An 18,330-nucleotide genomic window follows, 5' to 3' on the forward strand; every position below is an offset into this window, starting at 1 on the left:
CCAAAGCTAAGTAAGTTGTCTATTTTTTTTTTTGGACAAAGCTAAGTAAGTTGTCAAAAACGAATCTCAGCGAGATTCTCTTTAAGTCATGTCAACTTATTATATGTTTGTTTCAGGTGGGCAGCACATCTTGTTTCCGATTGCTCAGAACTATATGCAACAAAATCTTTTGTTTTATAAACATCTCCAACATAATTTTCATAGAAGAAAAAAAACACGAAGAAAAGTAAATAAACATTGCTTTAGGAGATGTGGGTTTCGAGTGAGGACCATTTACAAGTACTATAACCAGACTAGATAGATGACCATTTTTTTCCTATATCTAAGAATAACATATTTGGCATATGCATAGCAGAAGACTACAGATTTGCAGAATTCCCATGTGGAAGCTCAACCAATCTGATGTTACGTAGCCTTTGGAATTATGTAAAGTGTTACCTTTTTGTCCACATATATTCATATACATATATTAATATTAATTACAATTAAAAAGGTAGTCTTTTTACATCTTATTGGTGTGGAGACTGATGGAATAGAAGATGAACGTTATTTGGTTTAAGTAACAAATAAATGCGACCCATGTTACTCTTTTTAACATATTTTTCTTTTAAAAATGCAACGAGTTACGGCCAAAATTTGTGTATAAACATTGAAATATCACTTTCAGAATATCATTTTCAATGTCAAGTTGTTTGCATACTTAAATTTAATCATTTTTTCTTTCCAATAATGATGGACCGCCTATGGCCGATATATGCATTTGTGTATGTGTGTGGTCCAATTCACATCACATGCCAATCAAGCTTATCATATGATAGGAAATGCCAAATTTACTTTATATATTTTTTTCCACTAAATTATACACATTACACTACTAAAAATATCATACGTTACACACACAATGAATTCAGATATATAGTTATGGCCACAATGGTTCCCAAACTAGGAAATGCCAATATGGTATAAGTTTTGGTATTAAAAGAAATCGAATATGTTGGTTCGATTTGATTAAACCAAACCAAATCGATTCGGTTTAAGTATGTTAAAAACTTTTTAAAAAAAAAACAAAAGCAAACCAAATTGAACTTAGACTAGATGAACCGAAGTAAATGAACCGAAGTCAAGGTGACCGGTAAATCTGGTAATGCCAATTGCCAAATATGACTTGATGACGTAGCAGGTTTTATATTTAAGTTACAAAACTATTGGGGTGAAATTGAAATACTAATAAAGTTACTGCGGCCCGATAAAAAATAATAATAATAAGCTTTTTAATAAAAATTTAGGCTTTATCTTGTCTTCTCTTCGACAGAGGAAGAAGGGCGAAAGGGTTCTTCGACTCTGGTGTTGCGTGAGAGAGTAAACTTACATCAGAAGCTTCTGCGTAACTTTCCTTTAATAATTAAAAAAAAGGTCAAAAATTTACTGGAAAAAAGAAAAAAAATTGAGAAAATTCATTGTAAAAGCGAAGTGGTAGAGGAGGAAGAAGAAGAAGAAGATTGAGAGAATATTAAATAGTTTTAGTGGTGGTGGGAAGAGGGTTTCGTGAAGACGAGAAGTTTGATCCTTTTGGTTTTTGGATAATTCCTTCGACTTTGACACTCGTCTCTTCACGCAATCGCGTTCGTTTCTCGTATCACGTCTGCTTCTTTTTTTTTGCGTCTTCTAGGGTTAGCTTCTCGTCTTCTTTTTGTTCCTTTTATTATAGAGAGAACCAAAAAAAAACAAAAATTGGATTCTGGGTACGTACGAAGGCGAAAGAAGGGGGGATATTTGATTTGGTTGGATATTTGATTTTGGTGAAATTTGGCTTAAATTTCGAGACTTTGAGGATTTTGAGCTAAACGCTGGATTCTGATTTTGTGGGTCTCTCCCTGGGTTTTGAAAGGTCTTTTGTGATTACAACATATACAAAAGGTCTGAGATTCGACAAGGGTTTTTGATGAATCTAGATTTTGTTGGTCAAGGATCGAAGAAGATATAGAAAAGTCCTCTTCTTTTACAGATTCGTGGTTTGTGATTGTGTGTTGGAAGGCTTTTGATTTGGCGCTGCTTTGCCTTTGGTGAAGTCACCTTTCTTATTTTGGTTGTGGGCTTTAGGGGGATTCTGCGGTTGAGGAAGCTTTTGGTGGTTAACGATGAGCGGAAGCTTCACTGGGAGTTTCGTCGATGATGGCAAGCTTCTTCTCTGTGTGGCTGAGAATGGCCACTCGTTTGAATTTGAATGCAGCGGGACTACTTCTGTTGAATCTGTGATGCGTTTCGTTGAATCTGTTTCTGGTATTGGCTTCCCTGATCAGCTTCTTCTCTCCCTGGATATGAAACTTGAGCCACAAAAGCTGCTTTCTGCTTTTGGACTTCCTGCTAGTGACAGGGAAGTTTTTATTTTCAACAAGGCTATGCTGCAAAGTAACTCTCATCCGCCATCACCGGAAGATGTAGATTTACAAGACATTGCTGACGCTTTACCACCGGCTTCATTACATGAACATCATCCCTTGGACGATGCATCAGATCCTGCTTTAAAGGCTTTACCTTTGTATGAAAGGCAATTTCGGTACCATTTCCATAAAGGCCGCACCATCTACAATTGCACGGTTGTGAAGCATGAGAACTGCGAAAGGTTAACCAGAGAGCAAAAGGTACAACAGCGGGCTGTTGAAGTTGCTACGCGGAATCTGGAACAGTATTACAGGGTCATCTATCAGAACTTTCTTGAATTTATGAAGCGTTATAAGCATCAACACCGCCTCCACTCTGATTTGCTGTTGAACTTTGGAAGGGATATTGAGAAACTAAGGTCAGCTAAGGTTCACCCTTATCTTCAAACTGACTCAAGGAAATGCTTATTGGATTTTGTCAAGGAAGATAACCTCAAAAAGGCTGTAGAGAACTGTGCTAGCTCTCACAGGCAATTTGAGAATAAGATTGCACAGTTCGAGCAGATGTTTGTCGAAGTCAAACGCAAGGTGGAGGAGTTGTTTGCTTGCAGGGCTTCGTTATCAATGAAGAACTTAGAAGTGACTGTTAAGGATCACGAGCGGTTCATTGATGAGGAGAAGAGCATAATGCAATCCCTCAGGTTTGTCCATTTCGTTAACTGGGAACACCTATTCGTTTGTCTCCGTTGGAAGTTTTATGTTGTTTAGTGGTCAATTCAATTGAAGAAAAACTTTTCATTTTTGCACTATGGATATTGCTGTTATCTGATTCTGTTTCATTATATATCTTGAAACAGCAAAGATGTCAATACGGTTAAGAAACTTGTGGATGATTGCATGTCTAGCCAACTTACCTCATCTCTCCGTCCTCATGATGCTGTTTCGGCCCTGGGTCCTATGTACGAAGTGCATGACAAGAACCACCTTCCCAAAATGCAATCTTGCTATAACTCGATTTCAGAATTACTGGATTTCTGCAAGAATAAGAAGAATGAGATGAACAACTTTGTACACAGTTACATGCAAAAGATAACGTACGTCACATATATCATCAAAGATGCTAAGTTACAGTTTCCTGTTTTTAGAGAGGCAATGGTGCGCCAGGATGACTTATTTGCAGACTTGAAGTTAGTTCGTGGTGTTGGCCCCGCTTATAGGGCCTGTCTTGCAGAGGTGGTGAGAAGAAAAGCCTCTATGAAGCTTTACATGGGCATGGCTGGGCAATTGGCAGAGAAGCTTGCTATGAAGAGGGAAACAGAGGTCAGAAGACGTGAGGAGTTTCTTAAAACACATGGTTCCTTCGTACCTCGTGACGTGTTGGCTTCAATGGGTTTATTTGATACTCCCACTCAGTGTGATGTTAATCTCGCTCCTTTTGATACCAGTTTGCTAAATATTGAGATCGGGGATGTTGATCGATATGCTCCTGAGTATCTAGTTGGGTTACATTCGAAGGTTGCATCCTTAAGAAGTTCACTGACCATGTCTAGTGATAGCTCGCTTTCTGCTGAGCCTGATGAGATAGGTTTAGACACTTTCGACAAAGACAATTTTGATGATATCCTAGCAGCCTCTGAATTAGTAGAGATAGCTGGGACCAGCAAGATGGAAGTTGAGAATGCAAAACTAAAAGCTGACCTTGCTTCTGCAATCTCTCGGATCTGTTTATTAGGCCCACAATTTGAATATGATTTGGTGGATGAAAGTGAAGTAGAAAATTTGATGAAAAATGCTGCAGAGAAGACAGCAGAGGCATTGCAGGCTAAAGATGAGTATGAGAAACATCTTCTAATTATGCTCAAGGAAAAACAAAGGCACTGTGATTCATATGAGAAGCGCATCCGTGAACTGGAACAACGTCTTTCTGATGAGTATCTGCAGGGACAGAGACATAATAATAAAGATGCATCTTGCCTGAACCTTATGGATGCAAAAGTTAGTGAATACAAAGTAGAAGCTTCATGTACCGTGGAAGGAAATAAAACTCATGTATCTGGTTCAGAACCCATGGATGAGGTCTCATGTGTTTCAAACCTTACTAGCAAGCAGCCATGTAAAGCTCGGGAAGGTATGGATGAGAATATGGTCGATTCCTCTCAGGTGCTCGGTCATCCGCTTGACTCATCGATGCTGGAAAGCCAGCAAAACAACGAGAAAGGTGGAAAGGATAATGTGGCAGGGGAAATGGGTGTGTTTCTAAGTACCAGTTCGACAGCAGAGAGCCCAACGAAATCTTTCGATGATAATGCGGCAACTGGCAGAGGTTTAGATGCCAAACACAGTGATGGTATTATCTTGGAACTTAGAAATGAGCTGATGGAAAAGTCCAATAAACTGAGTGAAATAGAGTCCAAGCTAAATGGTGCTATGGAAGAGGTATCCAATTTGAGCAGAGAGTTGGAAACCAATCAGAAGCTTCTTGAAGAATCCCAGGTTTGGCAGATTTCATTTTTGGCTGTTTCTCCTATCTTTCCTACTCTGATATCTGTTAATTGCTTTGTTAGACTAGGAGCTTGTCTTTACTTTTTGTTATGTTATCTTTACACCATTTTCTGTCACTCTTTTGGTTGCTGGTATTAGCTTTGTCCTAGATGTGTAGTTTCTAGTATCCAAGGTGCTAGTATCAGGTCTATTTTCTGTAATCTTTAATGGTTATTGATTTCAATCATCTGGACTAGGAAAGTTAAATATGATTTTGCCTAATGCCAACCAGTACCAGGCCTCTTAGATCGAGGCGTTCCTGAGATCTTGGTTTACACCTGGTTCACCAATAACTCAAATTGTGGGAGTTCTTCGCTTCAATCATTTAGTTACTATAACATTGAACAGTTTTTATGCCTGTGATTTAACAGACATTTCACCTAAAAATTCTAGAGATACAATAAGCATGGTTCTGCTATTTCACCAGATAGCTTCTGTACATTGCATATTATAGTAACCTTTTTCCCGTAAAGTGCTCCATTGATATGGTAAATATTGCTATTTTGGATGTAGATGAACTGTGCGCATTTGGAGAACTGCTTACATGAAGCAAGAGAAGAAGCCCAGACCCATCTTTGTGCTGCTGATCGTAGAGCTTCTCAGTATAATGCACTTCGTGCATCAGCTGTGAAGATGCGAGGTCTCTTTGAAAGATTCCGGAGCTCTGTCTGTGCTGGTAATGGGATTGCTGATTTTCCTGACTCCTTGCGAACTTTGGCTCAAGCTTTAGCCAAGTAAGTTCCCGTCTGTATTGCTTCCCAAAACGATAACCTTAGTCCTTTCTCACTTGTGTATATGGTAGTACTTATCCACTTTTCAAGCTCTGAATATATTTCTTTGGATTTGTGTTTCTTCCACTTGGGAATTTCACAGCTCCGTTAATGAAAATGAAGATGATGGTACTGCTGAGTTCCGGAAATGCATCCGAGTCCTGGCAGACAAAGTTAGCTTCCTCTCCAAACACCGGGAGGAATTACTGGAAAAGTGCCAAAATCTTGAAGCTACAAGTGAACAGACAAGAAAGGACTTGGAAGAAAAGAAAGAGATGGTGAAAACATTGTACGCTAAGCACCAACTTGGGAAGCAGGTAGACTCTTGTTATATCTAGTAACAGTCATGGTTCTTGCAGCAAATGTTCTCTTTTTTTCACACATTTATAATTTAGTACTGAATGAGAAAATTGGTGAACTTCTTGTGGTGACAGGCAAATAAGGAAAAGATATCATTTGGTCGTCTTGAAGTCCATGAGATAGCAGCATTTGTGCTAAACCAGGCAGGGCATTACGAGGCGATCAACAGGAACTGCCCAAATTACTACTTGTCCTCTGAATCCGAGGCATTGTTCACAGATCATCTCCCAAACCGGCCTACATACATTGTTGGACAGATTGTCCACATCGAGCGCCAAATAGTGAAACTGCCATCATCACTTTCAGCTTCTGCATCTCTCGAGGCGGGTAAGACGCATCATCTCGGCTCAGACCAAGTCTCGAGAACTCTGGCATCAAGTTCAATCTCAACATCATCTTCAGCAACAACAACATCAAACCCTTATGGTCTCTCTTCAGGATGTGAATACTTCATAGTGACGATAGCAATGCTTCCTGACACTGCTATTCATCAACAAGCTTCCTGATCCTTCTGCTTGTTCTTAAGGCAGATAGATGTGATGGAAGAAACCCCTCCCCCCAAAAAGGAAAAAAAGAAAAAATATGTAAATACTTTGAATTCAAATGACACAATCTAAAACGAGACAGCCCCTTATATGATTTGTGGGTGTTGGGTGCATTCGTCCCCTTTTTTTATCTTCTAATTTCTTTTATTTTATATCTTTCTTCTTTATGTACAGCTGATGATCACTGATCTTAGTTTAATCTTTTATCCTTCCTTGTATACACTCTGCTTTGCTTTAAATGGTGTAATAAAGAGAACAAGATAAGCGAAATAGTAAAGGTTTATTACAATAAATAATGAAATGCTTATGCCTCTGCAAACATTGTTTTATATTGGGAATAATCTACAGAAATTAATTACCAAAACATGTTTTCTTCAAATCCCTGTGTGGGGGTTGTAGTTACCAAAGAGATAAATTTGATTTACAAGAAAAAACAGAAAAGCTACAAGTCCAGGTTCCTATATTTGCCAAATCCATAAAAGAAAAGCGCAATCTATAAAATTATCTATTATATGCATCACCATCTTCTTCTGAAATGTTGGCCAAGAACTTTGGCAAGGATGTGATCCGGGGCAGGTGTAATAGCAGATCACCGAATGAGTCTTTCCTTAACATACCCTGTGGTTTGCTGCTAGAAGCTGGATCATTAACTCTGTTGTTGTTGTCGGAAAGAATTCCCTTCGGATCACTGGGTTCAGACTTCAATCCAACCGAAATTTCAGTATTGGGCTGTGAGTTTACAGGGACGTTGGGGTCCTTGTACAAGAGGTTGAATAAAGAGTTAACCCTTGGCATAAGAGACCTCTCATCTGGTGCCTCGAACTGGATATTATCACTTAGCAACTGCTGTTTCATGATCTCAAATTTCTCCATATGTTCCGGATGACTTCCACCAGCAGGATCAGAGAGCAGTCCAACGAAATCGCTCACTGACATAGATTGGTGTAGTCCAGGTACTTTGATCTGATCTGAGTCAGTTATATTTCTGGAATCAGATAAAAATGCAACGAAATCACTAACTGACATAGAGTGGTCTAGTCCAGCTACTTCTCCAGCCAGACTCGAATCCGCTGTGTTTTTTGAATCACAGAGAACTGCAAGAAAATCACTCAGTGACATAGATTGATGTAATCCAGGTGCTTCGATCTGACCACAATCCGTTCTGTTTCTTGAATTGACTGCTTCGGAACCCCCTATTCCTTCATTTGAACGAGCATCTATCACTACAGATTGAATGAAGCAAACAAACCCAATAAGAAATCCACAATCTTAATCTGGTTCAACAAAAGTGAGAATGAAAAACTATATTCAAATAAGGAGCTATGAAAGCAAGCAGAACGAACAGTTATTACAATACCTGAGCTGGGTGATGGTGCTTCATGAGACAGATACATATGCTCAGATGACGACTGAGCCCCAACAGGAGATGCTAAATTATGAGTCCCAGAGATTGAAGGACCTGTGTTAAGATTCAAATTCCCAAAAGGATGGCCTTTTGATTCATTTGGATCCTCAAAAATTGATTGCCGGGCATCAAAGTAGGGAGAGTCCATAGCTATCTCCGGCTGTCGGCTTAGATGGAACAAACGATGGTCACATTGAACAAGCTTTTCGAAATGTTTGTTCATTATCCCTTGGGCACATTGCAGAAAATGCTGCCTAACAGATCACAAGGGTACTATCATTAGCTGAAGTAGGACATAAACAATATATTCAGAAAAAAAATTACATGAAATCTTTCCCTCATAAGAACAGAGGACACAGGAAATGCATATACCTGTTCATGCTGGCTTGGCCATCAGTAAAATCTGACGTCGCCTGCCACAAAGTATGTTTTCTAGGCTATGGGTTTGTTTCCCGGAAAAATAAGGGCTGTCTAGCAAGCTGAAACATAAAGTGACAAGTGATTAAAGTTGAACAAGAGCAATAGGTTGGGAAAAATAAAAGAATATGAGTGAATACTATACCACGAGAGTCAAAGTTCCAGGTCCATCTTCAGGACAGTTTGCCTTTAGAGCCATAATATCTGACCATTGGATCTCGATTTTACTCTTAAGACCTTGTTCCAACACTTCCCAAACAAGTTTGTGTTTTGCAAAGTAACACTTTGCCACCAAATCACCTTCATACCTCGATTTATACTTGAAAACAGAAAAAAGAAACCATGTCAAGTCAGATTTTGAAAGCACCATGAAAAGCAGACATCAAAACGAAAACATTTCCCAGGACTACTCACCTCCCACTGCCCGATCTTCAAAAGCGAAGCAGGAAAGTTAGAAGCTTTGAGCTTCTCAATACTTCCTGGCGCCAAAGTCGATCCGACTGATGCAGCAGAAGCAGCACCAATACCTTTGCTTTCCTTCTTAACACCAGACCCAACAGCACAACCTGGCATCGTTTCAGATTTCGGATCACCACAATGAGTTAGCCTCATCTGAATCAACTCCAACAAAGATGGACTCTTCCTAAGGCTCAATCCAAGAGGACTCGGCTCATCAAGCGGGTTATACTTAGCTGGTACCATTGGCGATGAGCTTCCCCCAGAGCTCCACAACTAAATTCAATGCAAGAATTAAATAAATCAAAATTAAAAAAAAAAAAAAAAAACGATACATCACCCAAAACAAAAACACAACCAGCAAAACGAGACACAAATCTTCATAAATCATATAAAATCTTCAAACATTAAATTCCAAATCCATTTCCGAAAGAAGAAAAAAATGTATAAAGCAGCTCAAAAACTATTAAAATTACCGCAGAAACAAAAACAGATCAGCTAATCTGAAAATAAGAGAAGAGAAGAGAAAAAAAAAAAAAAAAAGAAAAAACCTTGGATCGTTTGTTGAGAGGAGCATGCTCTTCTTCTAAATCATCCTCAGCTATCTCCAATTTAACCGGCAGCTCATCTCGACACTTGGCCGCCAATTCAGACTCCGTTCTTAAACCTCCAGATTTCCTCATCTCCACCATCCCCCAAAATAAAAAAATAAAAAACGAAACTTTTCCCTCCCTATCTACAATAACCCCCAAAATTACGAAAATTTCAGATAACCCACCAACGAAACCACGAAACTGAAAAAGAAAAAAAGTCTGAATTTTTTTTTTTGTTAAATCTGGAACGCGAAAGCAAACCCTAGAAATCAGAGTATATAAACATGTACGGGATCTCTCTCTCTCTCTCTGTAAACTTTGATTGTGTAAAAGAGGATTCTCCTGGCGGCTATCGACGCGCGTCTCTCGTGACTGTACCGACACGCGCCGTTGTTATTTTGACTCCATGTGCTCTCGAAATTACCAGACTAGCCACCACGTTATGTTTATTGAGAGAGGGCTAATTTTGTCATTTACATGATTCTAATAAATAATTTAGTTAATTCGTGGCGTACAGCCACTGGTTGCATATTTACATTTTTTTATTTTCTTTTCTAATGACGGCTATAGATAGAACATTTGCCACGTGGTACTAACTCTTCCTCTCTTTTTTTTTTGTAGTCATTAGTCAACATAATGTTATTCTTAAATCCACTTATGGTAATCTAACATAATGCATTCAACCTTATCTTTAATCCTAACCTTCTTTTGTAAACTTTCACCAAAGTTGAACAAGATTTTAAGGGAAAAGATTTATATGCTTACATAGTTATTATTACTAAAATAAAGAACACTGTTGAATGAACAATAGTCTTCGTTTATGCGATTTTTGGATTCTCTCATATTAATTGTGTTTGAACTTTGACCATAGAACAAGACTTCATGTTTTTCCTTTACAAAACAAACAGAAATGGAATGAGATTCTTTTTGAATTTCATATGTTTTCAAAGTTGAATGAAAATTATTACTATATCAAGAAGTAGTAAGTCAATGATAGATTTAAAATCATAATATTACAAAAATCTGTTAACTTTGAACATGTGTGTTTCTCTTAATTTGAAACATATTCACAAAATGGTTTTATTTTCTAGATTTAAAGTCTTTGACACGTCCCATATTTACTTATTGACATAGTTAATAAGTTAACAAATCTTCAGAACTATATACTACACTATTTTTTGTTGTCCATTTTTGTGTATATATGCATTCAGAAATCAGAACATAGAAATGCATGCTAATATCGTCTTAAGAATTCTCGTATTAGGCGTGTTTTATTATGAAATAACATGATATTAATACTTTTTGTTTGGTTTCGCTACTTGTATATATGTCCCAAATTTTGGTTAACCGATATCTAAAGAAGTCCCAAACCAATTTATTTGCCTAACAATGCATGTTTTTTTTCTTTTCTTTTGCGAGTAACTTGGCATACACGACTTCATTAGAGTACGGTGTACGGACAATGATGACGTCTATACCATCATGCAATCATATAGTATAATTCTATATTGGTACAACCTCTTTGACAATACTAAGGTTAATTTTACAAATATAATATATTTTGGATCAAGTTTGAAAACCGTGCGTGGGAGAGTACATCTTCATTATAATTATTACTAAGATTGCAAAAGTTTTGGTATAATAAAGATTGTGATCTAACGATATTCAGTGTTATAATTAAGTCCTGTATCTACGGACGTCCCTCTCCTATGGAATGGCAAATGGAGGAAAATAAATGACTATTCTTGTCAAATTATAAGTCACACATACGAACAAAACAGAAATACCCTCTTGTGATTTTCTTTTTCTTGATCGCTCTTTTTTTTTGTTTGCGTGTGTGTGAGGGATTTGTTCTGTTTATTCTTGTTTCAACCTATCAACATCATTATAACAAAACCAAAAACAAAAATTGGCGGAAGAAGCAGAAGAAAGAGCAATTTGTAAATGGAGGATGATATAGTAGTACCTTTAAGCGTCCCGTGAGATCCTTGATCATCTTTGAGATATCGATCCATCCTTAGAATCATAATGCCTGTGCCAGATCCACGGGCGGGGCAGGCGTTCATCTGTCTCATTACCTTTTTTCTTTTCCTATCAATAGCGGTTGGAGGCGGTTGTCTCATTGCATACACAGTTCTTCCTTACCCTCCAGTTTGGCTCTCCTACCTTGGCATTGTCTTCGTTTGTCTCCCTTGGTTCTTTTGGATCCTAACTTTTGCATACCGCATTATTTCACGCACATTTGGATTTAGAATGGTCATTGGATCGGGTGGTAACAATAACAACGCGAATGGAGAATTCCAGCCGCGCGATGTTGACCCTCCTGAGCAATCTTTAGAGCCTCCTGCTGATGAACCAGATACAATAGCTCACCCACAAGGCCAAGTTCTAGTGTCTATTGAAGGGAATCAATCGAAAAAACGAATGTCAACCTCCAGCAATTCTACCATCGGTTCACATGAAAGTGAGATGCCCCTAGCCATTTCTATGGGCTCATGATCGTATATGTTTTGACACATAAAGGATTCTTGCCATAGAGAGAGCATCAGGACGGAGATGCTAATCAGATTCTTAGCCTCTTCACAACATGGGAAATTTTGCTGTTTTTATTTTGTATCAAATACAGATAGATTTGTAGATTCAACAAAAAAAGAAGTTTACACCTTTTACCACACTACCAAAGGTTTTCCTCAAACCCCAAACCCCAAGCAAGAGAGATTATTGTTTGTGACGAAAGGGGTATAGTTTGAGATGTTTTTTTACCGTGGTAGTTGCATATAATGCAGTTTTTATAGGGTAGTTCAACAATTAAGGTTCATTAAATTTATGTAATTTTTGTATATAATCTATTACTAGTTTGGTAATATAATTCTGATTCGAATCCTTCAATTTTAGGGCTACCACTTGGAGGTTCCTTAACTTGACAAACAAGCCATGTTATATTGGATTGTTGGGTTCGAAATGCTGACATCTGCAAATGGGTCACTCAACAATGTGGTGATGGTGAAGTCAAAATAGTTGCTTTCATATTCTTCATGTTGATTGATACACAAACCTCCTTTTTCTAATTTGTGTTCGAAGAGTATCCCACACGCGTAATTTGGATCATTGTTTCTATGTTTTCGAAAAAAGAACATTATTGATCCAAGAAATTTGGAGTTTGAATTCAGAAAATGTGTACCAAATCAAAATCAAAATCGAACCGAACCGAACCGCATTGGACATCAATGGTATAAACCGGGTTCGAGTCGATTCAATTTGAAATGATAGGATAAACTCTTTGGGCACAGAGACGAGCTTTTTTTTTAGTTTTGAGAGCTCTCACTTCACAATGTCTCTCTCGCAAACAAATTTCATCAGTTCTTCATTTCTCTCATCGAGCCATGAACTGCGAATTCCTTATTCTAGACCGGTACTCTCTTATCCCCGTCTCCAAACACACCGGATTCTCTGTGCTGCGAAGCGAACCGGGAAGCGGAGATACCCTTCTGAGAGGAAGAAGCTGAGGACAGAGCAGAAGGAAGCTGTGGCTAAGGTTAAGAACAAGCTCGAAGGTGTTTGGCGTCTCTCTAAGCTCGGTGTTCCTGTCGGAGATGACCCTGGAAAGGATTTTCTCGGGATTTCAGAAGGTTTGCTTCAAGCCATCGCTAAAGTTATTGAGTTCCCGGTGAGTTTTCCGGTGAAAAAGTTCGAAACTTTATCTTATGGGTTCGATGAAATTGGATGTTTATCTGTGATTTTGATAAATTGGGGTTTCTAGGTTGCTTCAATGCTCCCTGAAGAAGCATTCTCAGTGATTAGGAAATCTTTTGACGCTAGGAAGGTAGGTTTCAGTTTTTGATTTTGTATGTTTATTAATTTATGTATTATGGTTCAAGTGAGTGAAGGTTTCATCTCTTTTTTTTTGTTTAGATTCTGAAAGAAGCCAAGTTTGTGTATACTGTGGATTTGGATGTGAAGACGCTTCTTGAGTTAGAGCCTCGTGCTCATGATTTCATTTTCCGGTTAGAGCCTAAGATTGGGCTTATTGAACATGTGCCTACCGAGAAGAGTGTTTTTGGCGACTTAATCAGTGTGGTGAATGACTGTAAGAAGAGCAACAGTGAGACATCATCAGGAGAAATTGAACCTCAGATTATCAATGGCTCTGGAGATCCACACAAACATGGAGGAGGAGGAAGAAGCAAACCGAAAATTGCAATTGTTGGTGGTGGTCCATCTGGTTTGTTTGCAGCTCTTGTTCTTGCGGAGTTCGGTGCAGATGTGACATTGATTGAAAGAGGCCAAGCAGTGGAAGAAAGAGGACGTGATATAGGTGCTTTGGTAGTTCGTAAGATTTTGGATATGGAGAGTAATTTCTGCTTTGGCGAGGTTTAAAAACCTTCTCTTCAACTAAACTTATCATAAGTACTTTAGTGTTTTGCTAGTTTTCTGTTTCTGTGTGTTATTGTCAAAGTCATATTTAGCACTTATGCGTCGCAGGGTGGTGCAGGTACTTGGAGTGATGGAAAGCTTGTTACTCGAATAGGAAAGAATAGTGCCACCGTTTTAGCGGTTAGTATTTTGAGACTACCAAGCAGTTCATGATTGAATACAAATGAAGAACTTGTGACCCTTACTTTAATTGTTACAGGTATTGAAAACGTTGGTTCGCTTTGGGGCTCCTGATAATATATTGGTTAATGGAAAGCCTCATCTAGGAACAGATAAGCTAGTTCCGTTACTCCGTAATTTCAGACATTATCTTCAAAGTGCGGGAGTAAGTTTAAAATGAGAGATTGATCTAAGTCTCTCTATTACTTTTTGATGCTTTTGGTCTATTTTTTTTGTCCTCTGAGCATCCTCTTTAATTCCATATGCTTAATTAGGTGACTATCAAGTTTGGAACTCGGGTAGATGATCTTCTGGTAGAGGATTCTCGTGTTTTTGGAGTCAGGGTTTCGGATTCAGCAGACCAATTGCAGAGTACATCCCAGAATTTAAAGTTTGATGCAGTTGTTCTTGCAGTCGGTCACTCAGCACGTGACACATATGAGATGCTTCATTCCCGTAATGTTGAACTGACCCCAAAAGATTTTGCTGTAAGTTCCTTGTATATATGTTGTTTTTTTAGTATGTCGGTGTCCAATTTGAATCAATCTATCTCGATACTTTCTCTTCCCTGGCTTGGTATTATTATTTGATTTCTATCGGTTTGTGTGGATCAGGTTGGTTTGCGCATTGAGCATCCTCAGGAGCTAATCAACCATATACAGGTCGGTCCAATTATCTTAAAACCATACAGTCATTAGTAAATCAGATCCTATGAATTTGTTGTACCTTATCGTTGTTCAAGTCTTGACTTTTATATGAAACACCTATGTTCTTGTAATGGTCTTTCTTTCCAGTACTCAAGTATGGCTAGTGAAGTTCTTAAAGGACGAGGTAAAGTACCAGTGGCGGATTACAAGGTTGTTCAGTATGTGAATGATAAGGATGAGGATCTCTCGCAGTCTTCATCAAAACGTAGTTGTTACTCCTTCTGCATGTGTCCTGGTGGTCAGGTACAGTGTCCTCAAATAGTTTTTTGCTGTTTATTATCTTCTTTTCGATTTTAATGAATAAGCCTGTTTCCTTGTATATTCAGGTTGTTCTCACCAGCACAAACCCAACAGAACTCTGCATCAATGGCATGTCATTTTCTCGCCGTTCATCCAAATGGGCCAATGCTGCACTTGTCGTCACAGTCTCAGCCAAAGACTTTGATCTTCTCAATCTTAATGGACCCTTAGCTGGAATAGAGTATCAGGTATCAATTTGAAAGTGGATTACTATTAATACTACTGAGTCATATTTGTTATATCTCCTTTTATTCCTTTCTCTAGAGAGAATTTGAAAGAAGAGCGGCTATAATGGGTGGTGGTGATTTCACAGTTCCTGTACAAAGAGTTACTGATTTCCTGCAAAACAAGTTATCTGGTAGATAAATAATATATATTTAATACTCAATTCGTATCTTTTTGTTCTAACTGTTCGTTTTTGATGATTTTGGATGTTCTTGTGCTGTAAAACAGAAACACCTTTACCTCCATCAAGCTATAGATTAGGGGTGAAGTCTGCAAATCTGCATGAACTGTTTCCTGCTCATATTACAGAGGCTCTGCGACAGTCTATCTCCATGTTTGAAAAAGAGGTTGGTTAGATATTTCCTCATTACTACATATTGCAAACGAATCCGTAGCTTCTGTTTTTCTCTAAACTTTTGTACTTTCAGTTACCGGGATTCATCTCAGAGGAAGCACTACTACACGGCGTAGAGGTATATTATATATCTTCCTTGTCCTGAATCAGTCTACTCTTCAGACCAGAGATAACAACGATATATCAACTTTGTTAAACCAGACAAGAACAAGCTCCCCTGTTCGGATACCTCGAAGCAATGAGACCTACGAAAGCACGAGCTTGAAAGGTCTATACCCAGTTGGTGAAGGAGCTGGTTATGCTGGTGGCATTGTAAGTGCAGCAGTGGATGGTATGTTTTCGGGTTTTGCTGTTGCAAAAAGCTTTGATCTCTTTGATGGAACCATAGAGTCAGTTATTGGAAAGGCTCAAGGTGCTGGACTTGTAAAGTACTGATGATGATGATGAGGAGGATGATGAAGAAGACTGTCAAAAATTTCCTCCATCCCTATGTTCTTTTCTGCCCTTGTCGAGGTAAAAAAGAACATCAATGGGGTCTGCTTGGTCCTCGAATTCGGTTGTTGTTGCACCAAAGCCTATGTATTTATACAAAAATACAGATCAGAAGCGAGAATCATCCGGAGCTAGAAGAAAATTTTGCCGAAGTTTTAGTTAAATAAGCAAACTAGTGTAAAATGTCAGTGACAATTTTTTTATTCTTATGATATCTTTTTATCGGTACTATTATGGTATTTAACTTCATCATTGTTTATTGGAACTTGGAAGTATAAATGGCTTCTAGGTCAAGTCTTGTGTCCTTCGTTTTTGTTTAGAGTTTTGAGGATCCGAGTACCACCAAGCCTGAAATCAAGTCGTTATTACTCCACCTTACACCATTATCAATCACATTTTCGGCCAAAAGAGAATGATGACATGTGTTATTACTTCATAAGACACGCATGTTTCTCCCAAATGGTTAAAAAAGGCCAATTGATGGAGGAAAGGAAAGACAACGGTAACAAGACAACTTGATCGAGGAAACTACGCCGCCTAATAGATAAGTGTAGAAAACAAGAAAACGACAAGCTTTAGACAAGCTAAAACACATTGCGAAGACATATGATGACATATATAATAACTCTAGTTTCTAGTGTGGTCAATATAATTGTGCTAAGCACGTGAATACCCATCATTAGGCTCTTGCTTATTATAGTTAATCACACCAAGACGCAAAGATTTATCTACAATTTCTTCATACATAATAATACGTTGCGGATTATAATAGTAGCTTTATAACAATAATAATGATAAAAATGTTTGCTATTTAGTACAGTAGTACTTATGCAAAAGGTATAATTGACTTCTTTTGTTTCTTTCTATCTCGAGTACACTTGTACACACAAGAATTTGATAGATATAATATCTCTAACTCGCATATTTCATTTGTACATATATACTCATATTTTTCTGAAAATAACAAAAAAATATGTCGGTAAACAAAATAATTGAACACGTTAGATTCAATTACATATATATGTCGGACATATCATACGATCTTAAGTCAATATAAATTTTGTCCGGAAACTTAATAGTCCCATTAACAAGTTTAATCTCTATAAGGACCATAACGTAGACATCATTTATAGATTGATCTACTTTTTACCCTTTTGAAGAAGATAAAAGTTCGGTTGAATCAATAAAAGTAGGAAACGTTAATCTTCATAAGGCTTCCTAGCCATATTGAATCCTTGCACGGACGAGGGTTCAATGATACATAAACAGATAAATGTGTGCTAGGTTCAATGACTCTAAGAAATTGGCAGGACGTACATGTGTAGCAAATAAAAGAACATAAAACAAAATATATCTAACATATATAGAAGTGAGAAGGAAAGATGAATTTGCAATACTAATATTAAATTCAGAGAACTCCCAAGTGGAAGTAAAGTTAGAGAAAGACTCCACAAGGTAAGGGGACAAACAAAAGAAAGAGAGACAAAGGTCTATAGAAAGCTTAAGATCATATGATATGTCCAAATCATCTCATGTGCGAGCAAACCTTTCTTCTTAATTAAAAAATGGGTTTTATTCTATGTTTCTATTTTTAAAAATGGATTAATTTATTAGGTTTTGTTCTATGTTACTAGTAGTTTAGAGTCCTCGTCGATGACTAGACTCGACCAAAATACTGAAATCGACTGATAAGCAAATAAAAGAGATAACAAGAAAATGAAACTTTAGTTAGGGATTAGCCATCGTATGTGTTTGGTAAATATTATTTTCACAATTAGAAGAAGAAAAGACAAAAAAAAAAAAAAAAAAAAGGTAGAAGAGAATGACGAAACACATATCATGGGGTAACCATCAAAAGTTCCATTTCTTCTAATAAGTATAATAAATTATTTTTCAATATACCTATATATTCTAGAGTCCATGATGTCTAAGAGCTTCTTCCTCATAACGCTTATGAATATAGGTAAAGGTTGGGTGGGAAAAGTAAACCTAAGCTTTCGGTGTAAAATGCCAATTTTCGTATTATTATTATTTTTCAAAAGTGTTAAAAAGAAACAACAAACTCAAAGCAATCATCAGTTCAGTTGCCATAAACTTGTCACGTTTTGTCTCGATCCATTTGCAAATATTATTTTTTATTCTCTTTTATGCATTGATTAAACTAATTTCTATTGGTACTTAAACAAAGGT

At 37.6% G+C, this 18,330-nt stretch overlaps 3 protein-coding genes and 1 non-coding gene across 4 annotated transcripts; 3 read left to right on the forward strand and 1 right to left on the reverse strand.

The window, feature by feature from the left end:
• Positions 1-1,221: 1,221 nt before the first annotated feature.
• LOC104721764 (autophagy-related protein 11) lies at positions 1,222-6,890 on the forward strand. The gene is made up of 5 exons (XM_087473411.1): positions 1,222-3,082; positions 3,239-4,874; positions 5,436-5,656; positions 5,796-6,009; positions 6,127-6,890. The coding sequence occupies exons 1-5, from the start codon at positions 2,139-2,141 to the stop codon at positions 6,556-6,558; spliced, it is 3,447 nt and encodes a 1,148-aa protein (XP_087329537.1). The 5' UTR covers positions 1,222-2,138; the 3' UTR covers positions 6,559-6,890.
• On the reverse strand, positions 6,861-9,786 carry LOC104721765 (uncharacterized). The gene is made up of 6 exons (XR_015571541.1): positions 9,427-9,786; positions 8,834-9,151; positions 8,565-8,738; positions 8,375-8,481; positions 7,955-8,256; positions 6,861-7,820 (listed from the first exon to the last, which is right to left on the reverse strand). It is a non-coding gene; the product is annotated as an uncharacterized LOC104721765 (transcript).
• A 1,477-nt stretch (positions 9,787-11,263) lies between these two features.
• On the forward strand, positions 11,264-16,434 carry LOC104721767 (uncharacterized). The gene is made up of 14 exons (XM_010439834.3): positions 11,264-12,207; positions 12,364-13,135; positions 13,229-13,291; positions 13,381-13,839; positions 13,951-14,022; positions 14,102-14,227; positions 14,337-14,549; positions 14,676-14,723; positions 14,856-15,011; positions 15,095-15,256; positions 15,333-15,426; positions 15,522-15,640; positions 15,722-15,766; positions 15,850-16,434. Exons 2-14 carry the CDS (start codon positions 12,800-12,802, stop codon positions 16,081-16,083), a joined length of 2,127 nt encoding a protein of 708 aa, XP_010438136.2. The 5' UTR covers positions 11,264-12,207; positions 12,364-12,799; the 3' UTR covers positions 16,084-16,434.
• Positions 11,497-12,133, forward strand: LOC104721766 (uncharacterized). The gene has a single exon (XM_010439833.2). The coding sequence runs from the start codon at positions 11,497-11,499 to the stop codon at positions 11,965-11,967; it is 471 nt and encodes a 156-aa protein (XP_010438135.2). The 3' UTR covers positions 11,968-12,133.
• Positions 16,435-18,330: the final 1,896 nt, after the last annotated feature.

This window comes from Camelina sativa, chromosome 11, assembly GCF_030686135.1.
Source record: "Camelina sativa cultivar CO46 ecotype springtype chromosome 11, ASM3068613v1".
NCBI lineage: Eukaryota > Viridiplantae > Streptophyta > Magnoliopsida > Brassicales > Brassicaceae > Camelina > Camelina sativa.

What these genes read in the sequence shown, in the direction of transcription:
- LOC104721766 (XM_010439833.2), top strand. Translation starts at nt 11,497, where the DNA reads ATGCCTGTGCCAGATCCACGGGCGGGGCAGGCGTTCATCTGTCTCATT.
- LOC104721767 (XM_010439834.3), top strand. Translation starts at nt 12,800, where the DNA reads ATGTCTCTCTCGCAAACAAATTTCATCAGTTCTTCATTTCTCTCATCG. An exon ending in ATTATCTTCAAAGTGCGGGA is followed by an intron (nt 14,228 to 14,336) that starts GTAAGTTTAAAA and finishes ATGCTTAATTAG; the next exon opens with GTGACTATCAAGTTTGGAAC. An exon ending in CACTACTACACGGCGTAGAG is followed by an intron (nt 15,767 to 15,849) that starts GTATATTATATA and finishes TTGTTAAACCAG; the next exon opens with ACAAGAACAAGCTCCCCTGT.
- LOC104721764 (XM_087473411.1), top strand. Translation starts at nt 2,139, where the DNA reads ATGAGCGGAAGCTTCACTGGGAGTTTCGTCGATGATGGCAAGCTTCTT. An exon ending in AGCATAATGCAATCCCTCAG is followed by an intron (nt 3,083 to 3,238) that starts GTTTGTCCATTT and finishes ATCTTGAAACAG; the next exon opens with CAAAGATGTCAATACGGTTA. An exon ending in TTGGCTCAAGCTTTAGCCAA is followed by an intron (nt 5,657 to 5,795) that starts GTAAGTTCCCGT and finishes GGAATTTCACAG; the next exon opens with CTCCGTTAATGAAAATGAAG.